Source organism: Melanotaenia boesemani, chromosome 1 (genome assembly GCF_017639745.1).
Source record: "Melanotaenia boesemani isolate fMelBoe1 chromosome 1, fMelBoe1.pri, whole genome shotgun sequence".
Taxonomy (NCBI): domain Eukaryota; kingdom Metazoa; phylum Chordata; class Actinopteri; order Atheriniformes; family Melanotaeniidae; genus Melanotaenia; species Melanotaenia boesemani.
In genome coordinates this window covers 22,527,229-22,544,861 of record NC_055682.1, presented here as the reverse complement: position 1 = coordinate 22,544,861, position 17,633 = coordinate 22,527,229, and the positions used below count along the sequence as shown (strand labels likewise).

General features: G+C 37.4%; 1 protein-coding gene across 4 annotated transcripts; it reads left to right on the top strand.

Annotated features, from left to right (window-relative positions):
• The first annotated feature begins 9,991 nt into the window (after positions 1-9,991).
• Positions 9,992-17,322, top strand: cmtr2 (cap methyltransferase 2). Of its 4 annotated transcripts, none has more exons than XM_041993049.1 (4): positions 9,992-10,032; positions 12,232-13,491; positions 14,062-14,148; positions 14,791-17,320. In XM_041993049.1, the coding sequence occupies exons 2-4, from the start codon at positions 12,241-12,243 to the stop codon at positions 15,844-15,846; spliced, it is 2,394 nt and encodes a 797-aa protein (XP_041848983.1). In that variant the 5' UTR covers positions 9,992-10,032; positions 12,232-12,240; the 3' UTR covers positions 15,847-17,320. The 4 variants fall into 4 exon arrangements, with proteins under 4 accessions (XP_041848983.1, XP_041848992.1, XP_041849000.1 ...); XM_041993066.1 differs by lacking the exon at positions 9,992-10,032 and adding an exon at positions 10,072-10,165 and having other exon boundaries at positions 14,791-17,322; XM_041993058.1 differs by lacking the exon at positions 14,062-14,148 and having other exon boundaries at positions 14,791-17,314.
• Positions 17,323-17,633: the final 311 nt, after the last annotated feature.

Here is a 17,633-nt window from a genome sequence, read left to right as displayed (position 1 = left end):
GTTGATGAAAATTAACGTTTTATCCAACAGATGCATTTACATTTTATTCGTTTATATGTTGATCACTGCTTATAATGTTTATTGACTACTTCTTTTTAAAGTTCATGCCTTAAACATACTCACTGAAATTTAACTCTTTAGATTGGCTGGCATCACTCTCAATGTTTATGCATTTCTTTCTGTTTTATCTGTTAACAGTGATAACAGTGAAACCTGCAGTGTAGAAACAAAACTGGCACGTGCATCATAGTGGGTGGTGTTATTTGCAGCATACGTGCATCAAAATTACATTAAAGGCTAATGTCACAACCCTGTCTGCACCCACCATCTTTGATTATTGGTACTTTTTGTAGGAGAAATATGGATCTGGGCAGACAAACATATACCACGGACATAAGGTGGGGGGGTCAGTGATATGATGAATCACAGTGTGTTGACAGGCCTCCATAAACAAATGTTCTGAAGAATGACAAGCTCTCCCACCAGCACATATGAAGGTGGAAGAGGCATACCTGAGCAGACATATCTTCAGATGGATGTGTACTGTATGCATGTGTGGGTGTGTGTGGGTGAACATATTGGATGTCAAGAACAATTGTTCCTAAGGTCTGATTTGTGGCCCTTGCCCCGCCCCCCCTCCCCCTCTCCCCCCTTCTCTGTCCTATCAGTCCTTTTTATTGAGTCAATTCAATTCAGCAAGTGAACCGAAGTCCATCAGTGTGCCTTCAAGCGAAAAGCCAGAAACAATGAGACAAACGTCAAGAGGTTAAACAACAAAATATTGAAAAGAGCAAAACACAAGCGGCTACAAATGTTGAAAGTTAATCAAATTAGACTCAAACCAGCGTGGGCCACACATGGCAAATTGCATAAATTGAAGTTAACAGACTGACCCAGTACAAACACAATCGGTCCTCACATTCATGTTTTTTTGTTTTTGTTTTGTTTTGCTTGTTTGTTTTTGGCAAATGAACATTTGAAGCTTTGGCTCCATCATATTTTCATATCAGACAGAATTTGACTCAGTGAGGGAAAAGTGCAAGCTGTTGACTGGAAATAAAGGCCAGATGGGTTTTAGAATGACTAGATTGTCATTTTAGGGCAAAGGGGATTTACAGAAACACCATGTTCACATGAACATTGTATCAATAAAAACTGATCCTTTGAGCATGTTTGGGCTCAAAGATTACTCCAAATGTGCTTTTAACCCTCCATTTATATCATGCAACTGATAGATTATTTAATATTTTTCACCTTCATTCAATATCCAACCCATATCCAAGGTCTGTATTGTATATGCATTGTATATAGATATATAGTATATAGATTATTATTAATTTCTTCTTTATTCAACTAGACAAAAACCTCAATAAAATTAGAAATCTTTTTTCTAAGAGTGACCTGCAGCAGCACAACCACACGTTTCTAATATACTGTATAACAAACCAACATCAACTATCAAACCCAACAAATAAAACAAATGTAGCAGCCAACATTAGGTAAATACAGCAAGGATCAATAATACAAAGAAGTTTGAAAAACAGTCACGTTTACCAAGTGAGTTTTCCTCTTGGGCCCTCAAAATGAACTTAAACTCCACCAGAGAGATAAGTGATAGGAGAAGCATTAAAAGCTTTTTTCCCCAAATTCTGTTCACACTCTCGGGACTACCATGTGTAGACCAGAATGAGAGCGAAGACCATATTGAGTATGGTTTCTAGATATGTAGGTAGAGAGATGTAAAGGAACTAGACCAAAATAGTTTTATATATGAAAATCAGCCATTGTGAAAGCCTGCAAACATAGAGGGATGGCCATTTAGCAGTAGCACATAAAGTGCAGTGATGTGTGAGATTTCCACAGCTAGTAATAAAATGCAGAGCACACAGCATAGTTTCTTAAGATACAGCTCAAGGGGATTCAAAAATAAAAGATCACCATAATCCTGCAGAAGCAAAAAGTGGATGATATCAAATACTCTCTTGTTTTGAAGGAGAAATTGGAATAGTCCATAAAGAAGAAACCCAGTTTTACTTGATAAGGATATAAGGTTACCTATATGTAAAGATTCAAATGGAGAACCTGATGAAATAAAGGGTTCATTGAAAGGGTTTAAGATATCAGATTTGTTTGTAAAATTACAGGAATCTTTCATGATGTAGGCTGGCAGCTTAATATATTAACAGTCCCATGTAAAGATTTTATTTTCCAGAACTTTCCAGAACTTCTTTGGATCATTAAGGGTGGCAGTTGTTTTGGTAAGATAAAAGTCAAACTTAGCCTTTCCAATAAAGGAAGTAAAAAAAAATCTGAGATGTCTAAAAATCAGCCAGTCAGCTTCAGTTTTTGTTTTTCTGGCCTTTTTCTGACAAGATGGCTTTCTTTTAGTGGATTGGACAACTGAGGTGTAAACCATGGGTTATTTCAACCTTTAATTCTAAATTTACAAAACTGGGCGTATTTCTTTTAGAATTGTAATAAAAGTATCATCAAAATATTTCTAGGCAAGTTTACATCATTAACAAGGGAGATTCTTAAGCAAACTAATCTCACTATGTTGTACCTGCTCCATGTCTCCTTCATTTAGGCTTTTTTAAAGCTGAATTTCAAAGCAGGTTTCATGTGGTTGCAATGGACAGGCCTGATGTTTCGGATTGTCGTGACAGTCATGAAACAAGACTTGCAATCAGCCAGAAGATATGATTTACTGGTGTCTCCACTGCTCTTTATGTTTTTGTTTTTTTTATGAGCAGTTAAATAAACTGGAGCTGTTTATTAGTTTAAAAGTTCAGTTTATTCTACTGTTGAAAGTTGACCGTGTTTCAGTGATGAGACTGAGCTTCATCCTCTCCTACTCTGTCCCAGGGGCAGTCCTGGTTTGTGTTGTGCCCTGGGCAAATGCCCAGCCTTGACACACACACACACACACACTGTCCAACATACAGTGCACATAGCAAAAACTATCCTCTGGCTTCTCACTCCAATGACTGTTAATTTTCAGTGCTTTCCTTTTAACGATGGTACTTTTGCTCATTTTCTTTCTTGCTTGTCTTGCAGGCTGCCACCACCACCTCAACTCCACGTCCTGCCTGATGACTAAGACCTCCTCGCTCAAGCATGCTCAAATACCACCCTACAGAAATTATTTGAGATGTATGACTTTAATGTTCATGTGAATATAGCCTACTGTACATCTTGCCATCAATTTAGTTGTTACACCATATTGAAACTAAAACAAATCTAATACAATAACCTTGTAAGAAATCTCCTAATATTTGTTATGATACTATGCTTTTGTATAATGTCTTGTTGAAAAATTCATTGAGGAAGGGGTCTGTGGTGCTCTAATAGTTTATTGGTTAAATAATCTGCTCTCTCTATGAATTTAAACATATATTGAACATTTACTTAGACATAAAGGGAAGACAATGTTGGACTGTTGTATAAAAATGCTTGGTAACCTTAATAAACCAAATTTAACACAACCAGCAAACATGTTGTAATATTTTTAAGTGGATTATTAAATTAGTGGGAACATATTATCTTCCGTATATGGAAATCTTCCCAACAGAAGACTTCGGCCAGGCTGCAGGTTTACTGGTTTCTAGAGTTTTACAAGTAAAATGGGAGGAAGAACTCATCATTTTCAGGCCACTCTCTTATTCAACCAGCTACCAGTTTGGGCTCAGGAGACAGACACCCTCCCTACCTTTAATTTAATAAGATTTGGCTTATTTCCTTTTTGATAAAGCTTACAGGGATGGTTTTGGTGGCCAGGAAGTTCAAAACACTATCACATCGAGTTAAACACTTTTACAATTTTGCAATACACATTTACATCCACTGCAACACTTTTACATTTACAAAACAAAAGTACAATGCCAAAACACTTTTATCAAGGACTAAACAACTTTACATTTCAGAAAAAACACAGCTGTACATGGTCAAGACTCTGGATAGCAGTCCAAACTGGTAGCTTCAGTTTTCCCGGTAGTGCAGGTTTGTCGATTTACTTAAGGCCATTATCCGTATTCTGCTGAAGTGGCTCAACGACTTAATGGGCTTCTTTTGGACTGTTGGAATTGGCTCATCTCTGTAGAACCGCTCGCCTATCAGTAGGCCTTTGACGACAGAGATGCTGCGTGACTTGCCAGCCTTGAACTCCAATAAAAATGTAAAGAGTTCAAACTCAGAGATAACTTTGCTAATGCAATAAACTTGAAAGTACTTATCACGATTTACATAACAAGGCCATAAAAACAGGGATTTAAACAGGAAATACATTATTTCCATGAGTATATGGAGATTGACACTCAATTTCTGGCATGGTACCAGCTGTTGTTTATGAATGGAAAGTACCTGTCACACAGGAAGATTTGTGGCTCCCTGCTCTTAATCCCTCTTTTCTCTTCTGGTGAATCTTTCCTTGCAGACTCCTCCTTTGTGTCTACAACCTCAAGTCAAGTGAAAGTCTTTAACACAAATGAAAGAAGGATTAATTAAATGCTGAATTGCATGTTTTCCATTAAAACGGGTATTATGGATTAGTGCAAGATTCTTAAATCATTGTGTTTTCATGGCAGATTACAGCGAGCTATGTTTTGCTTCAAACATTATCTGTAGAAGTTAAATTACGGAAGGGTTGGTTTTTATCTTACAGGGGGATTTATGCAAGGTCAACCCATAATATTGTGGTTGGATTATAACTTCACCATTTTTACTTTCTTATCTGTTAGATCTATCTATTTGTACATTCCTACTAATACAGCAGAAAAACGCTGAGTGCCATCATTATCAGAAGGCTGTGCTATAGGTAATCAATCCAAAAATTCCTCTGCCGTCACAGCAACTTTAGGAGCTGCTTGCCAGGACTGTTAATGCAAATTAAGCTGAACAGTTGTTTTTATTATTATTATTATTATTGTTATTATCATTATTGTGTGCGTCCGTGTGTAGTTGTTTACATTGTAAGAGCTTTGTGGCCCCCACACAAGCTGTGATGTGCTTCATATATCCTTTTCTAATTCAAGGATTTACTTCTATCCTGACTGTTTTCGGATGAACTATCGTTCATGTGTGAGAGATGAGAGTTTGTTGTCAGACAGCAGCTGCAGGAGAAGAAACTTGTTTGCATCACTGCAACACCGTGTCACTGTGACAGAGAGCAGATGTTTACTGTGATTGTTGTGCTGTTTATTCATCCTCTGCTCCTCATCTAGTCAGTGATATATATATATATATATATATATATATATATATATATATATATATAGATAGATAGATAGATAGATAGATAGATAGATAGATAGATAGATAGATAGATAGATAGATAGATAGATAGATATCATTTTAAAAAAAAAGATTTTAAAAATTGGACACAAAAGCACTTTTTAGAAGGAGTACAGAGAAATTGCTTGTGTGTATGAAGTTTGGGTGGCTGACATTGATAACTTGAAGCTAACAAGTAACACAACTTATTTTGAAGTCTCCTTATCAAGATACATCACTGGCATCAATATTTTAATATAAATAATGAAAATTCCTCATTTTTTGCAGGTTTGTGTCATGAGGCGTGGTTGTTCTTCAGTGGGAAACCATATGAGATGTTTAAATCAAATTAAGTGAAAACATTAAACTCTAAGCATTACTTTCAAAATGAATGCAAAACAATGAAAATCCTGATTTCATCTTTATGAAATTTTGGCCAATTAAAATTACTGGTTTAATGGCTTTCTTTGAGTTTACAAAATTATATTTTTTGAACATCCAGATTTCAGTGTCTGTGATTTGATTACACACAGATACACTCCCAGAAAATATCTTGTAATTCAACAATTCCAACTGAAAGAGGCCATTGACAACTACACATTAAAACTATTTTAGTTGGGTTTTTTTAACTGGTTTGTAGTCATGACAAAAGGATGCCAGTTTGTTGTTGATTGTGAGCATGTGGGCGATTTGCTAAAATGGGGCAATTTGGTTATTGACTTTATTTTCACTAAATTTTGTGACTTCCGAAACTTGAGAGAAGAGTCAATTACAGACTATTTTTTTCACTTTCATTTAATGGAGAAGATAATGGAAGTCTTCGTGCAAATCTTGCATTTAACAGTCACAACACAACTTTTTAGTTCAGTCTGACGTTGCAGTTAGTAATGATGCACCAGAACGCATGCATGAGTTGCATGAGTGATGGCAGGCGAGGCTGGTGTCACTTATGTTTATTTCAAACCAGAAATCACTGTTAATAATGTTGCAAAGTTTGGCTTTAGCCTAACACTTTATTTAAAGCTACAGTAAGCCTCTTACTGTCACTAGGGTTCAGGGGATCACTGAATTGATTAGGATGTGTTTTCTGGGTAACAAGGAACAATCAAGAAGAGTTCAGATACTTTAGTCTAAAACTCAGAACAGGATGAGGATTCACTCTCTCTTCTCAGAAAATTACACAGCATCTGGCAAATCATCTGCTTCAGATGTGACAGTATCATCAGCAGACCACCTTACTTGAGACGTGTTCACTGAAGTGACTAAATTAAAACAGCTTTGTAAAACAGACAGGTGGGACATGACAAACCAACCCTGTCAGCTAGACATGTAATGTCTCTTTTTGTTTTCTACCTGCAATTAATACAAGTCTGTAACATTTGCATATGTCATCTTTTGCCATAGGGAAACTCCAGTCTATTAAATTGCAGATAGAGCCAGTAGCCACTTGGCATTGCTTGTCATAATCAACCACTTACCAGCAGCTTAACGTTCAAACATCCTGAGAATGACAACCAGTGAACATCAGAAATAAATAGCAAAAGAAACAGTTGGCACTCAATACCTAAATGGTTGGTTTTACACCCCTGTTTTCATAAAATATGCAGTAAAAACTAAAATTCAGTTTCTGGCATAGAACAAGATGTTTCTGCTTGTTTCTCATAGCTTTATATTTTGTTGAATGATTAGCCAGATATTAGTCTTATCCAACTCTTGTCCAAGAGTCAAATCTTGAATCTTGCCTCAAGACTCAAAAATGACTTGACTCAGACAACAGGCTGCTGTTACATGACTAACCAAAAACTTAATTTCACCTGTCACTTGATAATAAAAAATCTGATCACATTTATCAAGATAAAAATTTAGAATAAAAAGAAGCTGGCAGCCAGAGTGTAGCATTATCACAAAATGTTCCTAAACATCTTCAGAGGTTAATTATTAGGCTTCCAACCCTGACAGGATTAAGCAGGCAACTCTTTGAACTGATCAAGGACTTTATAAATGTCTTTCTTTTCCAGGGATAGTGATTAAACTGGAAAATTCCAATACCAATACAAGTTTACAATACCAAGAAAAAAGAGCAAACAACCCATACATGTAATGATTTATGCAAAGTGATATTTAAATATTCATATAATCCAGAGAAAGGCCCATGCAAATTGGACAGCATTGTAGAGTAATGTTAATCTTTAGGTCACCAGGCAGCTCTGCATCTAACACATTTTTGTGGTGAAAATCATTCATGGGTTGTGACACACTTATGAAAACCACTGCTTCAACGCCGCACCCACAAAAGCAAGTTCAAACTCTATGCAAAGAAAAAGTCTTCAGAAACATTTCTCTTTTTATTTCTATTTGTACACATAAGTAATCACCTTTGACTAGGTGCAATGAATGCAATTGCAAAGATATAGAGTATCAAAAATAAATCACATTGTTGCAATCATTTAATGAGAAGTGGTGAATTATATTTTATTCCAACTTTATTCTATTCTGTTCTATTCTACAGTCATTTAGCAGACGCTTTTATCCAAAGCAACTTGCATTTGAGAGTAAGAACAACATAAGCATGAATTCAAACAAGATGGGACGTCATCATTAAGTGATAGTCAGACTGCTTTGAGTCCAGTTGGACCCAGGTGCTGTCATGTAGTGCTAGAGGCAGTACATATATATATATATATATATATATATATATATATATATATATGTTTTTTTTTTTTTTTTTAAGTTTTTTGTAGTTTTTGTAAGTCCTTTTGTTTAAATACAAACATCACAATTTCATCAAACAATATCAACTTGGGCATAAGTGCACACAGCTTCTTCAGTACTTGGTTGAGCCAAAGAGCTCGACAAATCTTTCTAACTCATTCTGTTGAGTAGAAGAGTTAAGCTAAGTGTGGAAATGCTCCTTAAACAACTGAGTCTTTAGCTTGCATGGGTAACCCGTGTATATGAACAAGACTCACAAGTGACCTCTTCTTTGTGCTAAAACTTGTAAAGATAGTCTCAGTCCTGTGGTCTGATTAATCTGAATCCATTTCAGTAATTATAGATACTTTGTTTTGTGTAATGCGTAACAATATGCACAGGTTTTTATGCTTTATGAACACTGTAACAGCACTAGTTAAAATTAAATGACCTTGTTGACCTCTCTGACAATGGTATTGTCTCTGCATTGGTCCTTTTAAATCTCAGTGGCACACTTGACACAATCAAACACCACATCTACCGATGATGACTTGAAAACTACATTAGGACCACAGGTACAGCTTTCAACCATATTCACATGACAGATTCCAGTTTGAACATGTGATGTGAGTTAATTATGGTGTTCCACTGAGTTCTGGACTTGGAGCTTTTTTTCACACTATAAATGCTTCTTTTTGTCAATATCATCAGGAAACAAGACATTTACATTGTTATGTCATGACACCCAGCTCTATATGCAGTCTGATGAACACAAGCTTGTCTTGGAGACATAAAAGCCTGAATGGCCGGTAATTCACAGGGGTAATTGTTCTTGATTTTAACAAGCTCAGAGATTTTCTTTCAAGCTGTTTAGCCGCTCTGGATGACAATCCTTTGACCTCCAGTTCCGTTGTGAGGAGTGTTGGTCTACAGTTCACTGGCCATCCAAATAATTTCCTGACTCTTTTTACTGATCCAAAACCCTGGAGCAAGAGTATTGACTGAAACCTCCAAGAGAGATCAGATTTTTTCTGTTGTAGCCTTTCTTTGCTGGCTGCCAGTAAAGTTTAGAACACAATTTAAAACCCTTCTTACACTGCCATTGCCATTGCTTTATCTTATCAAAAATATTTTATAGTTTTCTACAACCAACAACAACTCTTTGCTGACAGACTGTAGGCTCAATTGTGGTTTCTTGAATTTCTAGGTCAAAAAGGAAGCAGAGCTTTTACTGTTCGGACTACTTTCTTGTGGAATCAGCTATCAGTCTGGGTATGAAACACTAACAGCCTGTCTCTGTTGTTAAGATCAGGCTTAAAGTTTAGAGCTTTGAAAAAGTTAATGTTAACATATCCTTGGTATCTTTGAGTACTATTTTTTTGAGTAGTTCATATATATATTCCTGATTTTACTAATATGTCACTGTCACCTTCAAGTTTTTATTCCTCCTTTATGTTCTTTTGCTGCTTTCTGACTTTTGTTTGAAAAAGTGAAATTTAAATAAAGACTGACTGATTTATTGAAGTGATGCAGGATAGCAGTGAAGTTCCCATTGTGTGAAGCTTTATAAACCATATTACTGTAACCAATGAAAATGAAATGAATGAAAAATAAGTATACATTTTGCAAAAAGGACAAAATTTCAGTTTTATGATCTTATTTTCTGCCTTCCTGTGCTCTGTTTTCATTCAGTGACCATTTTATTTATTTATTTATTTATTAAGAGACTTGCCATTACATAAAAGAACCAGACATAAGTAAAATAAAAAAATGCTTCATTTTGCACAGATAAGCAGCTCAAGATACTTTACTTTGCAGTGTAATACTGAGACATCTTTAACAAAGTTTGTCTTCACATCCTTTTTCCTTGATGCAAACTTACACTGATAGGTGTTGAGGGTTATTTTCATTATTATTTTATTTTTCCATTTGTTTATTTTAAACACTGTTAATTCCTTTCACATTCATACGCCTTTAAGAGACACCACACCCACTCGACCTTACGCATGCGCATGGCTATTTTTTTTTGTCACGTGAACTGGCTGCTACGTTTGCTAGCATCGCGTCAGTTCGGTGAGTTGATGCTCGATACTAGAGTTTTTGTGTTGTTTTGTTTCTTATTGCGAAGCAACAGTCGGGAAAAGGTGCTTGTTTAAAAGAATCCAAGTTTTGCAAACTGTCTGTGAGGAATTTTGGCCACTACGAGGTTCAGAAAGTTTCAAGCTTCGCGCTTTAAGAAATGTCGTTTTAAAGAGAAACTTTTATTTATACTGCATTCACCCCACTGATATTGTCACCAACTTTGCAGTTTCACCCCACATCACACATTCAAATGGTATAAGACTGGTTTGCCTGCAGATTTAAAAAGAAACAGATAAACAAGACTGGTCTATTTAAATGTCACACAATGTTTACATCCATTCGCGGAAGTACAGTCAAAGATTTTCCAGACATTTTTATTTAAAAATACTGCTTAAATAACTCAAGGCAACGACTTTCACTCAAAAACGGTAATAAATCACTTCTGGTTAATTTAGTGATGCTGTGTTTATTGTGCCCACAAAAACCAAAGTATTATCTCACACATGAAGATGAAGATGTTCATTTCGTTTTAACATTTAATCTTGACACTGAAATAATAAACGGCATTTATATATAATATTTATTTTTGTATTGCCTGTTTAAGCTTTAAAATGTACCAGTTTATAATTTTATGAGCCTGAATTTAAGACATAAAATATTGCTTTCATGTCATTATGTTGTTTTTTTGTGTGTGTGTGTGTGTGTGTGTGTGTGTTTTTTTGTTTTTTTTTTTTTATTGTTGTTGTTTTTTTTTTTTTTTTTTTTTTTTTTTTTTTTCAAAGAAAAACCAAAGGTGCAAAATACAAAAAGTCAAAGTTAGTTTTGACAATATCAGCATCACGGTTGTTTAAATAAATTAATCACCATCATAATATATATATATATATATATATATATACACATATAGAATAGAAATACTTTATTAATCCCTTCAGAGAGCCCTCAGGGAAATTTGGGTACCAGTAGCAATACAAAACCAACAGTAAAGCAGGACAAGCACAAGACACAATATATACAGGTACAAAGCAAAATAGATATATATGTGTGTGTGTGTGTTAACGTGGAGAAAAAAAATAAAGGCAAGTGCACCTCGATAAAAAATAAGGGAAATGTAGACTTTATACTATGACTTCATTAAGTTTATGATGTGTTCTTAAACTGTGATCCAGTAAACAAAAACAAAGGTGACTTGTAGAGAGACTTTGGTAGAGAAATAAGTTAATCAAATACTCTGCTTGACTCCCCATAATGCAGTAGATTCTGTACTATACTTTTAGGATTATAGAACATTGAACTATCGGTCTATTTAGTTCTGGTTTTGCACTCATTGTACAAACTTTGTAGTGCTTATGTGAATGAGTATGCTCGAGTGGCATTTGCAAGACTCATCAAACACCAGTTGTTGTATTTTAACAGGCATTAACATTTTTCTAGCCAAAATATTGTCGTGAAATTGAATTTTAATCAACGTATCTAACTTGAAGTTGCAAAACTGGTGAGCAGTTTTTTAAATACAATATAGAGATGTGACTTTCACACAAAACAAAGGCTTGATCCCAGACAAACAACTGATGACTCTCCTGTCGTTAGCTGTAAGCCATACAGGGCATTACCATTTATCACTTAGTCGCTGCAGACTAACCACGACTTGACCCAGAAATACCTCCTCCTACCAGCATTTTCATTTAAATCATGCATCCAAGCAGAGAATTAGCTCTGGTAATTTGAGTCTGTCTGCCAATTAGAAATGGTTTTGCGAATACCAGGATGGGTAGAATCATGTTAGTACTGTGTGATAGTATTTTCTGGCACTTAGTGAATGGCAGCATGTTCTAAAGACCCAAAGATATGATGCAGAATATTCAACTTTTGAGCCTGATTAGAGATGATTGTTTTGTAGTTTTAATGCCCAAGCATGGTTAAGTAACCGCTACTATCAACAATCTGTTCTGCAGCCTAATGAGATCATAATACAGCGAGTAAACACTGAATAACACTTCATTACATCTTAAACATAATTTAAATGAATTGTCTCCAAAACCCTTTTTTCTTTTGTGATGATAGAATCTACCTGTGCTGGTATCAAGCAAACATTAAACTTTCTGGTGGATTACATCAAAATGGAGAGTAGATGATGCAGGTTTGCCCTTTAATCATTGCATATCTCTTCATGTTCTTGTCCCTCAACAGGTGTGGAGGATGAGCTCTGGCAATGGCACCAGGAGGAAAGTTAGCAAGCAGGAACACTTCAACAGCGTGGTGGTATCTGACCCTGATATCCTGGCGGAGATACAAGGTCTTTTCAGTAAAGTTAAAGCCTATGTGAAGCCAGCCAGTGGGGAATGGAGCATCCCTGATGCAAACGCTGCTCTCAGACATCCAGCGGAGGAGCACCAACATCTGCAGGAGCTGAAGGCCTCTCTGAATGCAGTGAAGAACCAGCTCAGTGACAAGAAAGTACATGTGTGGCATCAGCACACCAACTCCACCAACCGGGCCGGGAAGGTGATCGCTGCCGTACGCTCTGCTGCCAATGCGGAGATCTGCACTCAGGCCTGGTGCAAGTTCTATGAGATCCTGGGAACCTTTAATCTTCTTCCTGAGGAGGCTCTTCAAAACGGAGAGTTGAACACGGTCCATCTGTGTGAGGCTCCAGGTGCATTTATTGCTGCTCTGAACCACTACATGAAAACCAGTGAGTCCACACGATACTGTGACTGGTGCTGGGTTGCCAACACTCTCAATCCATACCACGAAGCTAACGGAGGCAGTACAACCATTGCAGATGACAGGTTAATCGCCCACACACTCCCCTGGTGGTTCTTTGGTTCAGACAACACAGGAGACATCATGATTCAGAAGCACTTGCTGGATATGCAGGCATTTGTGTCCAACATGCGCAGAGTGGATCTGGTGACAGCTGATGGAAGTTTTGACTGTCAGGAGAATCCTGATGAGCAGGAAGCGTTGGTGGCATCACTTCACTACTGTGAGGTCACAGCAGCACTGTTGCTCCTGAGCCCCGGTGGTTCCTTTGTACTGAAGATGTTTACCCTGTATGAACACTCCTCTGTCTGCTTACTCTACCTGCTGAACTGCTGTTTCCACTCTGTCAGTGTCTTCAAACCCGCAACCAGCAAAGCGGGAAACTCCGAGGTTTATGTTGTGTGTCTGAATTATGACTCTAAGGAGGCTGTGAGGCCTCTGCTCTCGAAACTAATTCGCAATTATGGACCACACCTGGCTGACCGAGAAGCTCTTTTTTCCAGGTCTCTCATCCCAGAGTCATTTTTGAAGCAGCATGAAGAGGTTTGCTCATACTTCCACAAGCTGCAGGTGGCGACGATCACCGAGAACCTGCAACTGTTTGATGAAATGAGCACAGAGCAGAGACAGCGGCTCGAACACATCAGAGACGGTGTGGTCCAAAATTACCTGCAGCGTTTCCAGGTAGGATAACTTCACAGCCTGGTGATAAAAAATCTGACTCAACAAAAAAAATATATATTAATTTAGTTGCTGTTCTTGAGCTTTTTCTTAAAAAAAAAAAAAAAGTAGTTTTCATCACCAGATGAGAAGTTGAGGTATTTTATTTGTTCAGATTCCCTTTATTTCAGTTCTAACCACCAGAGAAGCAGAGGAGGAAGAGAGGAGGCAAAGGGACAAAATGAGACGTCTCTGAGTCCCTTCATTGTAAATAAACATTAATTAAATCCAATGTGTGGTACAGCTGCATCATCTCACCATTTTGTTGCACCACATGCTGTATTTGTATTTAAATATTTCTGTCAGATAAGCATTAAATCAGTTTGACAAACTACATATTTACTTTTAATTCAGTTTCCAGTGTAGGCTTAACATACCATGCCACCTTCAGAGATTCTAAATGTTGAAAAAGAAACATCCACCAAAGATACACTAGTGTATCCTCTCCTATAACTCTTCTGCCAAGCTCTTCACTCCTCTCTTCTCTAGGTGTGTTTTAGGAATTGAAACATCTATTCAACACCATTGTGACAGGTTACAGGGAAAAAGACAGAGGAGAGCGGAAACAAGGAAGCACAAAACAGACAAATGAGAACCAAAGCCATCCCTGTCTGGCTCAAGATGAGATCAAAGAAGGATGGGGAAGAGGATTGAGGGAGAAAGAATTCTGAATGGATGTTGGAGGGGTGGGTAAGGGTGGGGCCGAGAGAATAAGACAAACAGAGTTGAGGATGTGAACGGAGTAAAAGGTTCACCAGGTGATTCGAGGTGTGATCTGAGGCGTGGCCCGGCTCACGAACCTGAAAGTTATTTTCATTTGCTGCCATGTGATAATTAAAGTCAGACTTGGTGACTTTTTTTTTCTTTATGATTTTGTTTTTTAATTAAAAAACAGTGTTTAGCCACACGTTCAAGCGCTGGACATCACTGAATGAGCTCTTCTGATCATTACTGAACTTTTCACAGAATGTTTTTACAATATACATCTTTATAGAAATGACTTATCCCAACAGATGAAAAGAACTATTTCTTCCTCTATTGGATTCTGCATATATTTGACTGATTTCTGACCACTCACAAAGCAGTAAATATATCAAGTGAAATTAGTTAAAATTCATAGGATTGGGTTCAGTTTATATTCTGATTTGTGTTTGTGCTTTTTTTTTTTTTTTTTTTTTTTTTTAAAGAAAACTGTAGTCACTGTAGTTCACAAAAGTTTGTCTAAATATCTGAAAATAAACTTTGAGTGTTTTTTCTTCATAGGTGAGCTTTCTTCAACGAAGCCGATGGATTTCTCGTAACACAGTGAGTCCTGCCTGCTGCAGAGTGTCAGCGAGTCGACTTCTGGGACAGAAGACACAAACAGGCTCCTTTAATGAGCGGAAAGAACTGCAAGCCCTGAACTGGAAGGAGCGCATTGAGAAAAGTTGCCATGCCACCTGCATACAGAGACACTCCACTGATGAAAGGGAAATGAGTAGCTTCCTGGAGGGACCCCTGTCCAGCTGTCATGTAAATACATGGTATGTGATTATCGGCTCTGCGCTACCTGCAGTCAGGAACTCTCCATTCTGTGAAGGAGGGCTGTTGAACCACTTGAATGAAGCCCAGATGGACACAGCTGTAGACTGGACCCTCGTATCTCCGTGTAAGTCTTGCCATTCGAGTTGCGCAGCCAGTATTTTGTCTGAAGTTGCAGGTCATTATGATCTCAAAGCCAGCCCTATGGGAAACAAAAAGAAGAAACGATGTCTGGTGTTTGGCAGCCACTCGGTGTGGGGTTCCTGTGAAAGCCACATCGGGGATTTGCTCTTAACATTCTGTGCAGAGCCTTCTTTTCCGAAGAGAGGCTGCATCTTGTTGCACGACGGGGAGCCGCTGTATCAGCAGCAGCTCTTGGGATGTGTCATGTTCTCCCTGCAGACCCTGAGCTCTGGTGATGCCCTCCTGATGCCTGTGTTTTCTGCACTCACCCGTGTCACTGCAACTGTTGTGCTCTGCTTGCACGCATGTTTTCGCTTAGTCTCATTCAGGTGTCCATCCCCCTCCAGTGTGGTTGGAGCAGTGCTTGTGTGTGTTGGCTTCTGCCCAGAAGCTGCTGCCCAAATTCTGCCTTTTCTGACTGATGTGCAGAACTGCATGAGTCAGCTGCTAAATGGAGAGGAGGGCAGGGATAAAAATCAGCCTAGTGGAGGTGGCAGACAGGTCCTGCAGTTTGTTCCCATGGAGGAGCTGCTCACTGGAGGACTGCCTGATTTCCTGTGGACCATGAACTCTGAAATCATTCAGCAGAAGCTGCATCTGCTCATGCAGTCTTAGTGCAGTTTAGTGAGCTGTCACTTTGTTTCTGATGCTGTCTCATCATGTTACAGACTGTTATTTGCTGTTGAAGCAGAATATTGCTCAGACTTCCAGCAGTTAGTCCCTGATTCGTTTTTTCATGCTAAGATCAAGAGAACTCATCTGACTTTACAGTACTCCCCTTGACAATGAATGACTGTTAACAGACTGATTTTAAGAGGATCAACACATAGCAAAGCAAGAAAGATCCCTTTTTATGTGCGTTCTTCTTTCATGAAACCAAATGCCTACATTACCCATAATTCAACTGCAGCTTAAACCAGTGCTAACTTTTAGGAGACATCAGATTTGGTTTACCCACTCACTCTGCGCCACTTCATGCAATGGATGGTGCAGTTGAATTATTAAAGATATAATGGTATTATTGGTGCCAGCCTACAAATGACAAAGACAACAAAAAGTATGGTGTGCTTGAGATATGCAGATATTATTTCTAGTGAATTTTTATTTGACTGGGAGGCTCCCTCCTCTTGTTTTACTTTTCCAAAATAATTGAGTTTCATATTCATGTCCAAATCCGTTAAAGCTTGATAACTGATTTAACTTTAAATTGATGTAAAGTCAATGAAGCTTTGTGTTAGCACACAGTCAATCTACAGCTTAAACTGTTGAGTTGGTGGCAGGTTTCTGTCAGCCTTTCAGACATTTGCAAATGAAAATAAAAGTTACATAGGCTCTATGACAATGTTAAACAAATTTCAGTTTTGCTTAAACCTTTTCAACATAAAAAATATGGCAGGTGTTGGCATGTCTGTGCGTCAAGTTAGCATGCATGGAGGTGTACATCAAACTTGAAGCAATTTCAAAAACGTTCCATTGCTGTGCCGACAAAGGCTTAAAAAGGAAAAGAAAAATGTAAAGGGTATGGTTGACATTATACATGGCATGTTTTTTTGTCAAAAGTGTAACCTCATATGTTTGTGTTGTTTTAAGACCAAGAAAAAATTTTGGTTAAATAAAAATTCACTAAATTGAAATTGTGGCCTCGGTAAGTTTGTGCTCAACTGTGTAGAATTTAATTTAGAAACAGGGAGGGAAGTGAGTTTATTTTTCAGATGCAAAGTGACCTGTTTAGTTATTTAATGTCCACTGAAATGATCATTTTCAAATTTATATATTTATTTGAAGGGCATGTAATAAAACAAAATGGGCCAACTGCTTTTTAAGATTTTTTCCCTGATCTAAAGCTAACACATTTCTAGCTGAGCATCTGAAATCAGACACTAGTTTTACAAGATCAATTTTTTTAGACATACTAAAACTTGAACAAAGGGATGCTTGAAGTTTTACTCTATTGTGTATTTTGGCTTGTAGCTGTGAGATTAATTTGAAATCACTTTAAACCTCAGTGCTGATATTGATTTAAAAAAGATCCAGCAACTGCTATAAATTTGCTTTTAACAACACATTTAAGAGTTGAAAAATAAAGTCATCAGAGCTCCTGAACTGACTAATTACTTGATTTATAAAGTACACTAAACATTTTGTCATTTACTAAAATCATCCGATTTAAGAGCAGCCGTAATATTAAAGACATTTTTCCATTTTATTGTTTCCCTCCCTGTTTTATACACAGGTACTGACAACCTGCAGCAGGAACAAACTGATAGTACAAAGTTCCAATGCATGAAAATGCAAATATACCTTCAGTACTTGATCAGCAGAACTCATCCTTGACTAAAGTCTCTGAGGTTTTTGGGGAGGCCGAATAATCAGTAATCTAACCCTCAGCACCAGACAGTCAC